The 20,156-nt window shown below is 40.0% G+C and overlaps 1 protein-coding gene across 2 annotated transcripts in view; it reads right to left on the bottom strand.

Moving 5' to 3' along the window:
• Positions 1 to 16,819: 16,819 nt before the first annotated feature.
• UBE3D (ubiquitin protein ligase E3D) overlaps positions 16,820 to 20,156 on the bottom strand; it is a 173,751-nt gene continuing 170,414 nt past the window's right edge. For both annotated transcript variants that reach the window (XM_008006451.3, XM_038002199.2), the window contains one exon: positions 16,820 to 17,471. In XM_008006451.3, the coding sequence (XP_008004642.1) occupies positions 17,451 to 17,471 (21 nt within the window). In that variant the 3' untranslated portion in view covers positions 16,820 to 17,450. The remainder of the gene's footprint in view (positions 17,472 to 20,156) is intronic.

Here is a 20,156-nt window from a genome sequence, read left to right as displayed (position 1 = left end):
TTTCTGCCTGCTTTATATTCACTGGCAGCTGATTAGAGGGTGCTCACCACATTAAGGGTGGGTCTGCCTTCCCCAGCCCACTGACTCAATTGTTAATCTTTGGCAACACCCACACAGACACACACAGGGTCAATACTTTGTATCCTTCAGTCCCATCAGGTTGACACTCAGTGATCACAGGGCCAGAGTTTAGGCTTTGATGAGTCCTAAGGTCTCTGTCACAACTATTCTGCTCTGCAGTTGCAGCACAAAAGCACATACAGACAATACTTAAATGAATACAGGTGGCTGTGTTCTAATAACACTCAAATATTTACCAAAACAGGCAATGGGTGGACTTGGCCTACAGGCCAAATTCTTTCAGTTGCCAACCCCTGAAAGAATAAAATTGGGCACAATACTATCCTAGGAAACATAAGTAGGAGCAGGACACTCACCTTCCAGATGAGTCAGCATTAGTCAGAACATCACTGAATGAATGTCTTCCTTGGGCTCCACACTTAAATGGGATATGATAAAACTCGTGTAGGTTCTAAAATAGTGATGATTAAAGATTTGGAAAACTGGCCAAGTAAAAAGTTTAAATGAGCTGATGTATTCAACTTGAGCAACAAAGAAGAGGTAATAAAATAGTTTTCACATGTTTTAAGTGTTATTTTGCTAAAGATTGTCCAACTGTTTATATGTTCACTGAGCAGAAAGACATGAGAACTGAAGGGAAGGGAAAAGCAAGACATGAGAAGGAAATGGAACTGGAAGAATATAATGACCTGACAAAGTAAATACAAAACAATGGGTTCCATTGGTTCCCCTCTCTGCCTCCATAACAGACTTTTCCGTTCAGGAGTGAAATAATGTTTTAATGAAAGCATATTAATAAACCTCATTTTAAAGGAAAACCATAGTGTATACTGTTATCAAGCAAATAGTTTCCCATAATTTGTCATCTTTAAAACATTACATTTTCCTTTTTTTTTTTTTTTTAAAAAAAAAGCCATATTGTATTGATCAATTACTATAAGCCAAGTGTGCCGAGCATTTGACATGCATCATCTTGTTTACTCTTCACAGTACTCCTAGGAAGTCAATACTATCCCCATCCTCATTTTACTAAAAATGAAGTCAATGCTATTCTTATCTTCATTTCACAGAAAACTTAGACTAATGCTACTAAATAATTTGTCCAATGGCAACTAGCTAATAAATGTTAGACCCAATTAATTTTATTTTTTAAGTGAGGCATAGTAAATGAGGAACAGCTGTATTTACACTTCTTTTTAAAATAGCACTGAGTAATATTTATCATAAGATCTCTACGTTTTAAATCAAGAAGGCCAAAATTTAGAATGCACTTTTGACTACAACCAACCTAGCTAATCCACAGCTCTATAAATAATAATTTCTTCTTATTGTCTACGTGTGTGTGTTATGTGAAGAAGCTCAAATCTTTGAAAACTCTATAGATTCAGTTTTCTAAGCTCCCTTAGTGTCTTTTGTAGTATTTAAGGTTTTAAATTTCTTTAAAAAGAGGAAGCATGGTTATTTGATCATTTCTTTGATAGTTCTGATATCTAAAGTATTTGCAGGTCTGTTTTTGCTGTCTCTTATTCTGTTGGTTCCCACTCTTGGGTCTTACTTCCTTACTGTGCTTAGATATTTTTTGTTATAAGCTGCTCATTTTTTTTTTTTCCAGAAAATTTATGGTGAGACTTCTTTGAGGCCGAGGATAAAGGCACATTCCTCCAGAGAGGACTGGAATTTACTTCTGCAAGTGCTAGGAGGCACTACCACTTCAAGGCCAATTTAAACAAAATTTACAACCTGTGGTTTTACTGGACTGCAAATCTGGGAGGCTGGGTTGCAAATCTGTGTCAAGATTAGCTTGTGGTAATATCTCAGGGATAGCTTTCCCTCTTTCTGTCACTGCTTGGTGCCAAGGTAAATATCCTTGCACTCTCTTGGGGGAGGGTATGAGGTGAATTTTTTTCCGACTTACCCATATACTTTGAGGTCCCAGTATTATGAGCAGACAGGTCATCTATTACTCAAGAGCCATCTGCCCTTTGCTCTTGGCTCCTGGGCGAGGATCTCTAAGCCCTTGGAATGTACTACCCAATATGAATGTCACTGTGTGCCTGAGAGTCTGGGCCACACCAACAGCCTAATGATGTGATTTCGAGTTGGGGTTGTGAGTCACATGGTATCAGCTCGAGCTCTAGAGGGGCTGGAGACTAAAGGTCCGTTTTAAGGCAGGCAGCCAGGTCTAAGTAATTGAGCCCCAATACAAACTGGAAGCGATGGCTCAGTTGAGCGTCTCTGGTTGACAATACTCTGTGCACATTGTTTCACATCCTTGCTGGGAGAAGCTGGCATTGTCCATGACTCAGCTGGGAGGGGGCAATGGAAGCTCCATATATGGATTCTGCCCCCTGTGTCTCTGGCATTTGCAGATTTTAATCTGTATCCTTCTGCTATAATAAATCATAGCTGTGAGTATAAAAGCTTTCAGTGAGTTATGTGAATCCTTCCAGCAAGTTTTCAAGTCTGTGGCTATCTTGGGGACCCCAAACTTGTAATGGTGTCAGAAGTGAGGGTAGTCTTGGGGACTCCCCTACCTCTGCAGTTGTTTTCAGTAGAAAGTGGTTGCTTCAGAGGAAAAGTGGTCTCATTTCCCAGCCAGTCACATAGAAATGGAAGAGTCTGTAGTAATTAGGAGATGCAACATTTTCCTGCCTTTAGCCTGTGTTCCACACCTGTTTCACCTAAGTTGAGCAGTATGACTGAACTAATTTTAATTGAAATGTCAGAACAGGCTTTTATGAAATTCAGATGTAGTCAAATATTGACTAGATAATTTCTCAATAAAACAAATTTTATCATATGTGTATGCATCTATATATAAATGTAACATATACATTTATGGTTATATGTGTGTGAATATACCTAACAAAATAGCACTGGATTGAGAGTCAACAGATGTGAATTACACATACAGTTCTGATCCTGCCACTTCCTAGCAATTTTTTGGTGATTCACGTAAATGTTTTGAGTCTACCTCCTCATAAACCCAGTCATCTAGGTCAGGGGTTCTTAGTGGGGATGATTTTGCCTACCAGGGGCCATGTTGGAAATTGATGGGGCTACTTTTGGTTGTTGTAATATTTGAGAGTGCCATTGGCATTTGGGAGAAGCCAGGGATTCTAAATTTTCCACAATGCACAGCACAGCACTGCCCATCAAAGAATTGTTCCACATCCCACACAAATACTGGATGTTTTGTCAGACATTCCTATAGGTGAGATCGCTTTTTATAATTATCTGAGCCCAGAATCTAACTCCATTTTATGCAGAAAAACGAAGTATGTGTTTTGCATGATTTTAATACACATGGAATTTTCCAGATTTACAACTACCATGTATTGAGGGGAGATTTCACTTTGTTTGGTTTGGCACTTGCCCTGAGATGCCGCTAGAGTGAGTCACTGAGACCACTCACCTGTGTGAGTCTGCATGTGCAGCTGCACATGTGTGATGTAGGCATAGCCTGCTACCCAGGTCTTCCAGTGTGGTCCTAAACTGAACATTCCCATATTAAAGTGCAGAGTATTTATTATAGATTACTTTCATTTCTCCTCTGTGTTGTTGGTAGTGCATTTTGTGTGCCTGTAGGTTATAATATCTGTGGAATTAATTTCAAAATAAACTTAACTTATTCCTCCCATCCAACTGAGGCTTTGTCCCTTTGACTATCATCAGTTAGATATTTTTTTAGATCAATAGTACAACATGGTGAATATGGCTAATAATTGAGTACCGTATAGTTCTTTTTTCTTTTCTTTTTTTTTTTTTGAGATGGAATTTCACTCTGACGCCTAGGCTGGAGTGCAGTGGTGTGATCTCGGCTCACTGCAACCTCTGCCTCCTGGTTTCAAGTGATTTTCTTGCCTCAGCCTCCCAAATACCTGGGATTACATGCATGTGCCACCATCCCCAGCTAATAAATTTTGTACTTTTAGTAGAGACAGGGTTTCATCATGTTGGCCAGGCTGGCCTCAAATTCCTGACCTCAAGTGATCTGTCCACTTCGGCCTCTCAAAGTGCAGGGATTGCAAGCGTGAACCACCATGCCTGGCTAATTTTTGTATTTTTAGTAGAGAGGAGGGTTCGCCATGTTCACCAGGCTGGTCTTGAACTCCTGACCTCATGTGATCTGCCCACCTCGGCCTCCCAAAGTGCTAGGATTACAGGCATGAGCCACTACACCTGGCCGAGTACTATATATTTCAATATCACTAAAACAATAAATTTCAAATTTTCTTATCACAAAAAGTGTGAGATGCTTGAGATGATGGATCTATTATTTCACTTGATTTAATTATGACATATTATATTTAAAAAATGACCACTTTGCACCCTATAAATATATATAATTTGTCAATATATAATTTAAAAAATAATATCTATGGATTTTATTCTGTATGGCATTCTAGTATCCTGTCATATTTGCCCCATGCTGACTGCACACACACAAGAAGAGTAGAAAATGATTTAGGATCCCCTTTTCATGAAAAAATATCCACATTGTTAAGAAAATGCCAAGGTACATAACTCTGTAAACTTTCTTCCTGCTTTCACTTCAGTTAATTAGCCTAGTTTGGGCTTTGCACAGTAAAAAGCTCTGGGTATGTTTCTAAGCCACCCTGTCCCATGTGGCTTCATAACTATCTACTCCGTCAAGATACGGTGTCTTATCAAGGATTATCTTCTAGTTCAGAGAAGGGGCCATTAAGGTCACTTTCAAAGGTAGCCTCTACTCAGGACCAAGTGATTTTGTCTTCATTTCAGCAAAATGCATTTCAGTAGACTTACTACTAAGGAGTGAAAGCACACTAATGGATAAGACCGGGTCCTTCATCATAAATGTCTTGTAGTGTAATTGGGGAGAACGTCTTCAACCCAAAAGGCTATGACATAATACAGGGAATGTGAGGTATAAGCAAATGCTATGAGGGACCTGGGGGAGTAACTCATTTGACCTGAAAGAATGAGGAAAGGTTTTAAGAAGTGGGATGGGTTTGGGCAGACGTGTTTCAGGCAGGGGCACTTCATTAACAAGGTGTGAAGAGGAGAATAGAAAGCATGAGGGAAGCCTCAGGGGATCCTGGCTAGCATGCTCAGAAAGTTAACATCAGGGAGGAATTGTGGGCAAAAAGGCCAGAAAGATAGGTTAGGACCTGTCGTAGTCAGCTCAGGCTACTATAATAAAGCACCATGGACTTGGTAGCTTACAAACAATAGAAATTTATTTCTCGCAGTTCTGGAGCCTGGAAGTACAAAAGCAGGGCGCCATCATTGTTGGGCTCTGGTACAGGTTCTTTCCTAGTTTGCAGACTGCTGACTTCTTGTTATGCCCTTATGTGAGGGAAAGAAGACAAGAGAGCTCACTGGAATTTCTTCTATAAGGCCACTTATCTCATTTATAAGGGCTCTTCTGTCATGATTTACTTGCCTTCCAAAAGGCCCACCTCCTCATACCATCTCATTGAGGGTTCAGATTTCAATACATGAATTTTAAGAGGACAGAAACATTCAGTCAATCGCAGGATTCAGCTGTGTAGGACCTTGAAAGCCAGGTTGTGAGGTCTGGAGAGAATCCTGCACGTAAGAGGGAGCCGTGAAGTTTGGAGGAGAGTGACATGATCAGAGTCCTGATTTTGGAAAATTTTCTAGCCAGCAACTGCAGGATGCGTTGGGGTTAGGAGGAGGTGGGGAGAAAGGGACTTTGGTAAGTTGGTAGTTGTGACAGTGCCGCCAGGTAGGAATATGAGGGTGGGAAGCAGAGAAGAAGCAATCAGACTAGAATAAGAGGGCAGAGAAAGACTCACAGAGGAGGAAGATTATGAGGAGGGGTTGTATCTTGGCTCCAAGGGTTCTGGCCTGGGTGCATGAGCATCTGGTGATGATGCCGTAACCTGGATACCACCTCCAAGGGGAGGAAGAGATAATGAGCTTGGTTTTTAGATCAGTTGGATTTGAAGGGCAGATACTATGTTCATATGGAGACGTCCAGCACACTATTAGAAAAAGAGGCTGAGTGCTCCACAGTTTCCAGAGTATGGATCACGTCTCTACTGCTTTTTCTTCCTCTGAAAAAAAGGCCCTCTTCTCTGTCCCAGCTGAAGGCTATGGATAGCACTGTGGTTAACAGTGCATGCAGAACCCGGTCATCCTAGAATCACATACTAGTTCTGCCTCTCTCTAAGTTGTATGACCTTAGGTGAGTTATTGGATTTCTCTAAGCCTCATCAGTTTCCTCACATATAAACTGGTGATAACAAAAGTATCTTCTGTATAATGTTCCCACAAATAAATTAATTAATGCCAATAATACCTGGCATATTCGAAATGCCTAAAAATATCAACTGTTATTAAGTCAAATTATTTACCATTCCACGAACACACCCAGAACGTTCCTTCCTCCTGTCATTTGTCCCTGCTGCTGCTCTCCACTTACAACACTCTCCAAAGGAACTGATTCCTACCATTCATCTTACTCTCTACACAAGATCCTGAAATCATACTTACTCTTGACTCTAGGAGCCGGTGTTTGAATTTGGAATTATCCATGAGATTGGAAAAGCTTGCACCCTCACTGTGATGATTAAAAAAGGCTTGACTGGCTTAGAAGGGGAAATCCAGTTTATCCTATTACAGAAAATACTCTCATGCTGTAGGGCTTTCCGAACATCTTTTAACAGAGGGATCATATAGCAAAACACCTCACCAAAATAAAGGCTTTTTCGGAATATAAAAAAGGAGAAAATAAAAGTTTGGGAAACCCCAAACAAATGTGGTAATGTCTAATGTTTGCTACTGTTCTTTTGTGGACAATTGAATACTTGGCACCTCTATTTTGGATTCCTCTTTGGCAGCACTTTCCCAGGCTAAAAGTGCTAGCAGCCAGTTCTTCCCAGTTACCTTCCACCTATGCTTTGTTTTGGCAAGTGTAACTTGCCTGAGAGCTGCAGAAATGCTACTCTGCACAGAGCTGATGCCAGACTGGAAAAGACATTGTTCTCTGTAAAATTAAGATAAGAGATTTTGAAGCAGAAGGGCCAATCTGCTTCAAACTATGACTTCAACAATGTTTTTAAGTTATCTGAAACAGCAGCTCAATGTCATTCTTTGGGTTTCTACTTATTACAGTATCTTTCTTCTGTTTTAGAACAGTTCCTATAGCAATATAATGAAAATAACCTTTACTTTTTTTTCAGCCACAAAGAGAGAACTATAAATTATTCCTCACCCTAGTTTCCTTTCATCACATACAAAAGCCAGTGCTTGCTCTGCCCCAATAAATCAAAGCTTCAAAAAGGGCAAGGCAGCTAATCAGAGAACGCAGCTTCTACTAACTAGACAATAAATTTCTGTGTCTGTCATCTTTGGAATTAATAAGAGATAAAGGGCCACTTTATATAAAGTTTCCAAACCAGGTCAAGAAAGAGTCAGGACATAGAATGAACTCGTAAACCTGGTCATTACGACCATTTAATCTAATAAGAAGTGAAGGTTCATCTGTATTTTACACATGAGCAAATGTCTTCAATACATTTCCAACAGGACAAAATACTTAGTCGTTTTATTTTTGAAAAGTATATTCTCAAAACAGAAATAAATGTTTTTAGTCTGGGAGGAATAAGGAAAATGTCTCTTAGAGGAAGTGATATTGGAAATAAACCTTATAGGAAATAGAATCTTTTAACAGCCAGAGAGATTCATATTTTGTAAGAGTGGATTAACTCAAATCAGTCATACCCTATTGACCCAACTTTTCTAGTTTTCCAATATGAATGTCCCCAATAGAGTAATTAATGAAGCCAACATTTACCGAATTCATTCTCTACATTAGGCATCGTGCTAAGCACAGGATTAAGAAGATGAATAAAACACTGGACCTGCCCTCAAAGAGTGACCACCCTTCGAAAAGTTCAACTGTTCCTTAATTCTGTTACATAAAATAAAACACAAGAATCATTATAAATTGATTCCCAAGTTTAGCTGGAATCTCCACATGAAAGTTTTGCTCCACAGCAGTTTTCTCAGTAAAATAAAATTGAATAATCTAAGACACGGAGAAGACAGCTTTCCCAGGATAGAAAGGAGTTGCAAAAATCAACTCAATCTAACATAGCCATAGTCACAAACTTAAAGTTGGTAATTCTACATAACTGCTTTAAAACTAAAAGAGAACAAGAATGGTCAAAGCTTGTGTTACAGCACTTCTATAAAGGTAGAACAGGCAAAAAATAATAACTAAATTTTAGTCTCAGGTTGAACCCAAATAGTACTAATACCTGAGATTTCTGCCCTGAATCTATTTACATGCAGGACCAAGAGAGCTTCTGGGAGAACCTCATTTTGGAAGAAGAGATAATTCTGAACTTGCATTTGGTTCAAAAATGGTGTTCTAGTGTTAGATTATATGGTACTCAAAATTTGTTTTCAAGTCTAGCCCCTGGGCTGGGATAATTTCAAATTTTAAAACATTAAAAAGAGCAACTTTCACTAAGAAACTATAATTATAGACCCTGGGGTGCAGGGCAACACCCGTTTTGGGATCTGTGTCACAAAGTGCAACACATGGTGGAGAGGATCAACCTTCTCCTTTGGTCTATACCCTACACAGTGTAACTTTGGCTTACTGAAGTTTCCAAGACTGTTTCACTCCTTTGCTCCATTGGAGGCTCCCAGGTAGTAGAGGCACCTACACCTCATATGGGGCAGCAGTGAAGATCAGCAGCACCAAATGACGCTGGAGAAAAAAAGGAATAAAGTGGCAGATGCCATGAGGCAAATGATGCATATGGGCACCCCAGAGGGCACCCTAGACATAATTAGAGAGTATTTTGCAGGGAGCGGCAGGACTTTCAACAGTAAATTAGGATAAGAATCAGATAAATAGGGTTTATTCCTGCTCATCTCACCTCATTGTCTACTCCCCTATGTTCGGCTCCATACACACAGGTTACTCAAATATTAGATCCTAATTCATTTCAAGAATGTGTTGAATTATTCTTTTAATAGAAATAAAAGCGCTCACTTATCTGAAATTTAGTAGCATAGTCAACAACTTCTTTCCCATCGTGGTATTTCAGGAGGAACACTGAAATTTTACACTGGGGTGATCCCACAGCATAATTCTGAGAAGGAAAATGCATGGGGAAATACGAATAGAAGGAAGTCAGACTGGTTCACCAGGGAAGATCCTTTGTCTTCTTCTCCTGAGAACCAGTGACACTGAACAAAAAGATTCCTGGTACTTTTGGAAATTATATAAAAAGTAAATTGAACTTCAGTCCAGAGGGCATCCCTGTAGGATGCCTGGTCAGAGTCTTCTGGGCTGGATTCTTTTCCTCACTTAAAGATTTTTACAAAAGCTTTTTTGCTTGCAAGAGAAGATTCTGAAAAAGATCTCATTTTAAAATATCTGTATGAAAATGCTTAGAATGGGTTGTCACGTCCCTTGTTAGAGCAAAGCTGACTAGAGATGGAAAACTATGTATTCCATTGTACCTTTAGTGGCCTTCACAAATAATTAAAAGTAGAATAGGAAAAAAAAAGCACTGACAAAGCTATTTGGTCAAGACATTTTTTGACAGTTTTTTGGAATTGGGAAGCCTTTTCTTGTTTTGCAACAAAAGGTCTTTTCTTCTTCTCCTCAACCTACCTTGTGTTCTGCAACCAGATTGGTTTTTCTAGTGCATCACTTTTATGTTATTCTCCTGCTTAAAACTTCAGAAAATCAATTCCACAGGGAATGACAAGGAGGGGTGGCAGAGCAGCAAATTCATAGAATAATCACTGTATCTAAAATGTATTACACACTGTGTGCCAGGTGCTGTTCTAAACATTATGCATGCATTAACCCATTTAATGCTCAAATAACCCCTATGAGAAAAATGCTATTTTTTTTACCCCATTTTAAAGATGAGCTTAAAGAACTTGCTCAAGATTGCACAGGTGGCATTTCAATCCAGGCAAGCGGATTCTAGAACCCTCTCACTCTTAACTACTGCATCTACATTTTGAGCTCAAGAAGCCCTCAAGGGTACAAAAAATGTATATTTTCTGTTCATGTTGTGCTTGAGCACTCCGAATTCAGAAGGAAGGAGAATGTTCTCCAGCTTCATGATGACATTCAAAGCTTTCCACAATCTAACAAGAACTCTTTCCTGTCTTAGTCACAGTCCAATCTCAAGTCCTCCAATCTAGCCAAATGTTCTTACTATTTCAAAGTTTCATTCTTCCAGAGTGTCTCATTCTTCCCATCTTTCCAAATCTTAATCATCACTTAAGGCCCACATGAAATCTTGCCTCATGCAGACAAGGATGCCTTCTCTGTCCATTGGGAGGGCCCTCTTTGTACTCCACAACCATGGAGGTCCACACCAGCAGTTTGATATCATCACTCACTGCTTTGCCGGTTTCTCTTGTGTGTTTTTTCTCACCTCCATTCTTAATTTTACTTTCATACAAAGCAATCTCTAATGACAGTACTCACTTCAGGAACACTTTATGTCTGTGTAAGGAATACAACCACTTTGGCACAACCACAGGTGGTAGCCTTTGCTTACGTAGGGCAGCGGTCCTCAACCTTTTTGGTACCAAGGACTGGTTTTGTTCCATGGACCTGTGGTGGAGGGGGATGAAACTGTTCCACCTCAGATCACCAGCCATTGGTTAGGTTCTCATAAGGAGCACGCAACCTAGATCCCTCTCATGTGCAGTTCAGAACAAGGTTCGCCTCCTATGGGAATCTAATGCCACCTGATCTGACAGGATGCGGAACTCAGGCAGTGACGCTTCCTCACCCTCCACTCACCTCCTGTTGTGTAGCCTGGTTTCTAATAGGCCACAGGCTGGTACCGGTCCATAGCCCAGGGGTTGGAGACCCCTGATGTAGAGAACATACTTGGCTTGATGGAATAAAGGGAAACAAATAAACACAAGCATTGAAACTGGCTCTTCTAAAATTGCCAGGAGCAATTGTCACAGGGTTGGAAAGATACGTAGGAAATGTGTTTTCTTTATCAAGTTCTCTCTGTTTCCTCTAGTGATTTTTAACACACACATTTCTAACTTACTGGTGATTTCATTAGAAATTTTAAAAATATATTTCAACTTCATTTTCTTGTGATATCAACAATAAATATCTCTTGCCTGTGCTAGACAAAGTGTCTGTGCTTGGTCACTATTTTGTTTCTTCTTGACGTCATCACTTTTTAGATTGAATTGAAATGTGGAATTTTATTTCAATTCTTTTGTTACACTATGCACCTTATTCCAATAATTTTTTAACATTGGCATTAAACAGAGTATGTATAATCAAATGAACAATTCAGAGAAATTATAGTGCCCCATATTGGGTTTATTATTCCAAAACCTGTATTTGGGCCTGGTGCAGTGGCTCATGCCTGTAATCTCAGCACTTTGGGAGGCTAAGGTGGGTGGATCACTTGAGATCAGCTTGACCAACATGGTGAAACCCCGTCTCTACTAAAAATATCAAAAAAAAAAAAAAAAAAAAAAAAAAAGCTGGGTGTTGTGGAAGGTGTCTGTAGACCCAGCTACTTGGGAGGCTGAGGCAGGAGAATCATTTAAACTCAGGAGGCAGAGGCTACAGTGAGCTGAGATCATGCTACTACTACTGTACTCCAGCCTGGGCCATAGAGAGAGACTCTGTCTCAAACAAACAAACAAACAAACAAAAACAAACAAACAAACAAAAAACCCCTGTATTGGAGGAGACAGTATTTTTTTTTTTTTTTTTCCAGAAAGAATAGTGGACTGGGTGCGGTGGCTCAAACCTATAATCCCAGCACTTTGGGAGGCCAAGGCAGGCGGATCACTTGCGGTCAGGAGTTCGAGACCAGCCTAGCCAATATGGTGAAATCCCATCTCTACTAAAAATACAAAAATTAGCTGGGCGTGGTGGTGCATGCCTGCAATCCCAGCTACTCGGGAGGTTGAGGCAAGAGAATTGCTTGAACCCAGGAGATGGAGGTTGCAATGAGCCAATATGGCGTCACTGCACTCCATCCTGAGCAACACAGCGATACTCCATCTCGAAGAAAAGAAAAGAATATTGGATGGTATACTTTCTGAGTCTAATATGTACTACTATGGAACTTAAAACTAATGATGACTAATTTTGATACTTATATCATCATCCTACGAAGATAAAGTTTCAAGTGAAGTGGTCACACAGTGATCAACCCAAGTGTGGGTTCAGGGAAGGGAGCACAGAGTGATCAAGGCTGGCATTTCTGGCTCTTCTTTCTAGAAATGGTATTGCCTAGGAAGAGAGGAAGAGAGTGTGGGAAATGTAAGGGGAGGTACAGGTCTGAGAGATCCTTTTCACAAAGACTGGTTCCCTTCACTGGTTTCCAGTGAAAAAAGAGAGAAGATTCCATTATTTTTGTGGGCACTTATAAAGCGCTTTGTTTTTACAATTTCTTTCCCAATCTGCAGAAAGCCTGCCATGTCCTTTTTAGGCTGAGAAGGGTACTGGGCAAAGGGTGACAAGCCCTGATTTCCTTGAGTCTAGGAAGAGTTCAGCCAGAACCTCCATATAGGCAATCTACTGCTGCTACTGCTTGAAAGTAAGTTAACCACTTATGATGTTTATGATTTAGGGTTTTTTTTTTTTTAAAAAAGCAGATATATTGAAATTTGTAACCAAAACACAAATAGAGTGCATACAAATTATGACAATAAAAATCATTTTCACCTTTTTTCTAAAACAATAAATTAGAAAATAGTTTGAATCTATGAAATGTTAAAAAGGGATCAAAAAACAATATTGAAATATTTATAGAAAGAAACTAATCAGGCTGTGTATAACAGGGGAGAAAGGTGAATAAAGAAAATGTAGTCATCTGGTCAGCAGTTGTCATTCTGACCAGAAAGGCTGCCAAAGATCCCAGGAAGGCTACTAAAAGACACAAGTAGGACACAAATCCTGCACTCTGTTTATTGTACCTTGTAACCAAAGGATCCTAGAATAAGTGTGGCCTTGAAAATGGGTTTCATAATTTATATGTAATGAGATTGAGAACAAATTACTTTATTTCAGAATGGAAATAGGGACATATTTTTAAAAGAATGGTAGTACAGTTTAGATGCTTTTTAAAATGTTGTTTCGAACAATTATGTGATTGCCATTCTTCTTAAAACTGGGAGGATTTACCTCTTATGACTGATTTCCATTAACTCCCTCTACTTTTTCTCCCAGATTAAGTTTTGATGATGAGCTCTGATTCAGTAGATGAAATCTCAAATGTATCTTACAATGTAAAATGTATCATAAAAGGTAAAATGTACCTTAAAATGTAAAAGCATCTTAAAATGCAAACCAAGAGAAATGGTTACATTAAATCATATTGAGTGGTCTTGCATATTTAAGATTTAAGAATGTGTAGAACTCTTAAATAAGCATTGAGTGGGACACAGTCCTCTGATGGGTAACCTTAACGGTGATTCTTCTCTAACTATAGACTAAGGCATACCAATCATTCCTACGTTCTTGAATAACAATGAAATGCAGATCTCAATTAATCTTTGTTATACATTAGGCGCAAAAACAAATGTACAGGAACAGCAACTAGGTTGGCTTTATCTATCATGCAAAAGAAAAACTATTTAACACTGTCAGCACTTTTTACAACAGTGGCTACTGAGCAGACTTAATTACCAAAATGCCTGCACAAGGCCAGTTACATCAGCATGTCTGGGTCTAATCAGATTCTTTTTTCTGGTATCCATGGAATCAAACATGCTTTGCTAATATTGGCAGATCCTTGTTTAGTGAAGGTACTTTTGGCAAAATGATGCAAGGCTGCAGTTTGTATGTGATCTGTTGGTCTTTAACAATGCAGCTCTTGATGGAATTGGATTATTTTAACCATATATGGTACCAACAGTATACATATACTTTAAGCTCAATTGAGCCATTCCTGTCTGAAACAGCACCTAATCTTTCTTAACCCATCTTTGTCTTATTGTGTTTTGCAGAAATTATATATAATAATTTTATGATAAAACATAGTACTTCTTTTTTGTCTGCTTCCTCCATGAGGATGTAAGCTCGATGAGGGCAAGGTCTTTGTCTTATTGTCTCCATCTGCAGTACCCGTAACTATCCTGAAATTCAGTAGATGTTCTAAAAGTCCTCACTGAATGAAGAAACCTATATAGGTTTGTCAAAATGAGTGGCCGACAGAAGTTTTCAACAGGGTCTATCCACTGTAATTTTACTGTAACTTTATCCTAGATAAGAACAAGTTCACAGAACCACTTGTTTACAGCAGATTTTAGAGACACAAAAAAGGGACTAGAAATTTGGTGTTTTACTAAGAGTTCCTTGGTAACCAATTAATAGCATGTCTGCATTCTGTGGTATCCTTATCTAAGAATGCTACTGAATAGATTGTGGAATTATACTCACAAGACACAGGAGGCTAATGTGGAACGACTTCCAAGGGTCAACATTAATTTTGTACAGTCTGCTTCCATTGTCTAGCCCTCCCAGCATGGTTTAAAATGAAATTTAAATGTCTTTCATGCTATCCCTGTGTCTCTTTGTTTCTGTGCATGTATCTCATACACACCAATTCACCCACCCGGAGCAACAAAAAGATAGAAAGGACCATTTCCCATTTCCCTTCATGCCCTATAACCCCAAAGTAGACTCTCACAGGTACAGATATGTTACCCCTCAGGCCTACCCAGTGACTACATGTGAATAACGCACTTTGAGCACTGGCTCAGCTCTGCTGGCCCTCCCTTCCCAACTGTGGAAGATCCAATGGAGACCTGTTGAGCTTGGGAACTTCACCATGACAAGATTTATGTGATTCATGACAGATGCAATTTAAAGCACAGTAACTATAGTGTCGCCAGAAACTTGCTCTTTGTGTGCACGTGTGTGTAGCATGACCTCCTCTTACCTCTGTCCCTCAGAGTTTCTCATGGTCATGGTCATTCCACCTCCACTCCCCACACTGTGCCATCAGAAAGAAAGTTGGCTTGGTTCCTCCTAAGGCCCAAGGAAGAGGTGAGATGAGGGTGTCTCACTACATTTGATTCAACTTGACTTTCTTAGGGAGGCAAGTTTAGTAAATTAGAATATTCTTCTAGTTGGTTTTTTTTGAGCAGTACAGAGTTATCTGTACAATCACAAGCACCTTTAGGATCTAAATCATAAACACACATTAGTATGGTAGTATGGCCATTGTGTTTTTCCAGAGGGAGAAAAACTATCTCAGAAGAAAATTCTTTTTTATGCACAGGCCGAACTCTGCTTCATCTAAGTTATTCCAATTTCCAACATTAGACCAATATAAACTGAACTATAAGAAACAGTCATGCATAAAGGCATTCACCACTAATGTATTCATTTGTGAAAAAAAAATGGTATACTAAGCTCAGGCTACATGCCAGAAGAAGATTCAGATTTTGTAATAATCTGTCATGGGCAATACACAATTCTATAGACAGTCACCAAATCTTGTTTCTTAGACCATATCTTCTACAGCAGTGGTTCTCAGCTGGAGTTAATTTTGTCAATCACAACAATACAGACATTTTTGGTCAACATAACTGGAGTGGAGGACGGGGCTGTGCTAATGGAATCTAGTGGGTAGAGGTCAGGGATGTTGCTAAACATCCTTCAACGCAGAAAGCAGTGTCTAACAAAAAGAATTATCCAGACCAAAATGTAAACAGTGTTGAGGTGGAGGAACCCTGCTGTATACTGACAGATAAGAATCTAAAGAATGGAAAGTCAGCGTGATGTTTGGGAGTCTAGTAGCTTAAGTGAAGCCAAACTAATATCTTCTGTGGTTGTGAGTCTTGGATGTATCACTAAGAACTTCAACATTTCAAACTGTGCTCAATAAAATGACTCTGCAGGATCAACAGTTGGGTATTATTCCTATGTCAGTCTACAAGTTACAGAATTAGGAACACTATACCACTGCTCTGACAGTGAGACAAATGTTTTGGTTGCACTACCAGGAAGAAATCATGAAAAGTTCACCCAATCATAAAACACCAAGTGACACCTGTGTTAAGAATGTTAGAGGCCGGGCGTGGTGGCTAACGCCTGTAATCCCAGCACTTTAGAAGGCCGAGGTGGGTGGATCACCTGAGGTCAGGAGTTCAAGACCAGCCTCTGGTGACTGGTAGAGAGGGCAAAACCCCGTCTCTACTAAAAATACAAAAAATTAGCCAGGCGTCATGGCGGGTGCCTGTAATCCCAGCTACTCGGGAGCCTGTGGCAGGCAAATCACTTGAACCCCAGAGGTGGAGGCTGCAGTGAGCCGAGATCACACCATTGCACGCCAGCTGGGCAAAGACAGCCAAACTCCATCTTTTAAAAAAAAAAAAAAAAAAAAAGTTAGAACACTTGCAGATAGAAAACTCAGGGTTTTTGAGGCAAGATGTATTAGGTGGTCTGTGGGGATTAATGCCAATTGAGCAGCAAGCATATCTGCAAATCCAGAGACTGTCCTCCTGATCATGGAGCAGGAAAGGAGGATGTCAGAGAGAGATAGATCAGATCTTGGGCAGAGGAGATGGACCTGCCTGGCTCCAGTCCCAGCTTTGATCCTAGCTGTGTGATTCTAGGCAAGTTTCAAACGTTCTTTGTGAAATTAGGAGCTAGCCTGTACTCTGTGGGATTCCCAGTAGCTCCATCATTCTCACTCAAAGTTTTCCTCACCACTTGTGCTGGTACACAAAGAATAGAACAACTCTGTAACAGGATGCTAGTGCGGTGTATTTATTAATTTGCAATAGTGTATGGTAAAGGAAATAACAAAAGAAACATGCAGATTTGCATAAATGGGAAATCCTTTGATTTGATAATCATTCATTCAACAAACATCTACTGAGCATCTCCTCTGAATAAAGTATTAAATGTTTTCTATTTTTCTTTTTTAAAATTTGTTTTAAAAGATCCTAAGAAACTCTTTAAAAGTTTATCTCCTAGGATCTATAGCAGTTAACATTCAGTTCCACCAATAAAATTCCTCACTGGATTCCACACAGGACAGATGGGTCTCCATTAGCTAATAACCTTCCAGGTGGTGCTGACACAGCACATATGTGAATATTCCTCTCTGTGGGAAATAGAGATGTAACTTCTATACTTGCCTCAACCTGCTACTATGACTTTCTTCACAGTCCTGGGTTTTCAAAGATCTAAAGTTAACTCCTCTCTTAGAGAATATATGCAAACAAGTGAACTTAAAACTTCAATGCAATGCTCTTATCTCATAGCTCTGGTTCTTGTCTTTGTAACTGATGCCTCCTGAGCTGACTGCTGGCCTCAGTGTGCTCCTGCTTGAGAGCTGTCTGCCAGGGGAGGAGAATGCCCAGCTTCATAGTTACATCTTCAAAAAGGCCACCTGGAGAAGGAAGAAAAACCCACAGTGCTTTACTTCTATAATATGACAAAATGGCTGCAGGTACATCAAATCAGAATCAGGTAAGTCTGGTCAATAAGAACATACACTTATTTAAACAGAAAAATGACTCTTAGTGGATCTAGACATTGTATTTTATAGCAGGAGCCAATTAGTCTTTTCTTAATGAACCATATGATAATTAAGATGATTCACATGCATTTTAAAGGAGAAAAAGAGTTAATTGAAACTAAAGTTATATTGCCATGAAGTAATCCAGTCCTCGTTCCCATTGGTTCACAACTATTGTTTTGGACCTTCCATATTTAGAATTCTGAGTCTCATTCCTGGGCGATTCCCGGTCCTCATCCCTATAGGTAATAATACCAGTTTCTCCTAGGTCATGGTGATACTTTCACTTATATTGGTTGGTCAGCAGCAATTCATCTTAAAACCTAGAGTTAAAAAAACTAATTCACACAGTCTTATGTACAAAATATTTTCAGACTATGTAATGAGGCCTAGATCAAATGTATCTAATTTCCCAATAGTTTTGAAAACAGAAACAAACATAACGAAGTCAATCATAAATGTTTAGAAACGTTTAGTTCAGGGGTGACAATACATTGGGAACTGTGCCAGCATGAGGAAGAGAGTCAAGTATAGAGCAGAGATAGGTCGTGAAGTATGGGAGGCTTGGGAAGCTCGTATTAGGTGTGAGCAAGAGAAGTAAAAGCATTCTACTCTTGGGGAAGTATGGGACATCTGTCAATAGCATGTCCTTAAGTCCCCGAATGCAGTAAAAAGGGGTGTATATTTAACTATCTCTGTTAAAAGAATAGGAAAAGGGAGGGTCACACAGGGCAGAAAGCATCTGCTTTATGCTGAGTAATTCAGAAGGATGTTACCCTTCGTACGGTGCTGGTGAGAAAGGCACCTGCTGAGTTTCCGTATCAACTTCCTGCTGAGTTTCTCTATCAAGAGAACATCAAATTGGAAGGAGCAGCAAAGAGGAAAGGTTGATTCCTAAACAAAATGTAAACATGGACAACTGATGCAAACCTCAAGAGCTTACTGTGAAGCTCAAATGAGATCACTGTTAGTTCAAGCTGCACCATTTGGTAAGCCCCGCCCTGCCACCATTTCACTGACCCTGGTCAAAGTAAAACATTCCATGGGGGTTCAGACCATGAGAAACATCCTGCCCAACCACCTGACTTTCTTATCATACCCTGCCGGGCAACGGCCCAACGGAAGGAACATCCCTATCATATCTTGCTGGACAAAGGCCCAAGGAACATCTATGACATCCCACTGGAAAAAGGGCCAAACCGCCTGATCATAGGAACATCTTATCAATATCCTGCTGGGCAGCAAGCCATACTGCCCAGACCCCTCCTGCCCATACCTATAAATACCCCAGCCTGTAAGCAGAGGTGAGCTCTAGCTGGCATTCAGCTGGTCCCCCACCTCTGCAGGTCTGTGCTGGACATAAAACCTGCATTGCTGTAGAGCCACCAACTCTCTCTGTCTTTAACACTCACCTTCCCTTCAAAACCTAATAATAATGATTAGGAAAATCCATGTGTTTCCCTTGTCTCTCAGTTGACAAGAGATATTAGAAGTCTGTGAATATAACAGATGAGAAAAGAGGCCAGAAGAGCCTGTGATAATAAACAGGGGAAGGAAGACCAGATGTCACTGAGTTTGACTTAGGGGTCACTGTGGGCAGCATCCCTGGCAGGCAACATTCTGCTTCTACATAGTTTACAGGGACAGGAAGCTCACAACTGTACAAAGAAGACAATGCCACTGCTTATATTCAGACAGAAAGACAATGGAAGAAACCATTTATCTTTAATTCTGAAAATTGCTATGTCAGGGAGTATTCCAACCAGGAAATACTTAGCATAAGGATAACACTGATAAATGACATTACGAAAATGGTTAAGAGTCCGGGCACAGTGGCTCCAGTGGCCTGTAATCCCAGCACTTTGGGAGGCCAAGGTAGGCAGATGGCTTCAGGTTAGGAGTTTGAGAACAGCCTGCCAATACGGTAAAACCTTGTCTCTATTAAAAATACAAAAATTAGCCAGGCATGGTGGCAGGTACCTGTAATCCCTGCTACTCGGGAGGCTGAGGCATGAGAGTCACTTGAACCCATGTGGCAGGGGTTGCAGTGAGCTGAGATCACACTACCGCACTCTAGCCTGGCTGACAGAGGGAAAGTCCGTCTCAAAAAAGAAGAAAAAAAAGAAAATGGTTAAGAATTTTAGCTATACAGAATAGTGATTTTCAACTTGAGGTGATTTTGTGTACTGAGGGGTGTTTGGCAGTATCTGGAGACATTTTCGGTTGTCAATATAACTGGGAGCGGGTGCTACTAGCATCCAGTGGACAGAGGTCAGGGACATTCTCCTACAATGTAGAGAGCCCCCATAACAAAGAATTATCAGCCAGCCCCATTCAGCCTTTCCTCATCCATAAAATGGGAATTCTAACAGGATGTACATGAAATGTGTAAAACACCTTATTAAGCCTACTTTGATTTTTTTCATTCGCAGCACAGTCCTGTGGTTTAGTAAAGCAGGCATTTGAAACTTTGTTTTACCTATGAAGAAACAGAAGCTCAGAAAACGTATGAAACTTGCTTAGGTAGCAAAGCTGTTAAGTGACATGGTGGGCTTA

Source organism: Chlorocebus sabaeus, chromosome 13 (genome assembly GCF_047675955.1).
Source record: "Chlorocebus sabaeus isolate Y175 chromosome 13, mChlSab1.0.hap1, whole genome shotgun sequence".
In the NCBI taxonomy this organism is placed as follows: domain Eukaryota; kingdom Metazoa; phylum Chordata; class Mammalia; order Primates; family Cercopithecidae; genus Chlorocebus; species Chlorocebus sabaeus.
The sequence above is the reverse complement of the archived record's forward strand: the minus strand, read 5'-3'. Positions and strand labels throughout refer to the sequence as shown.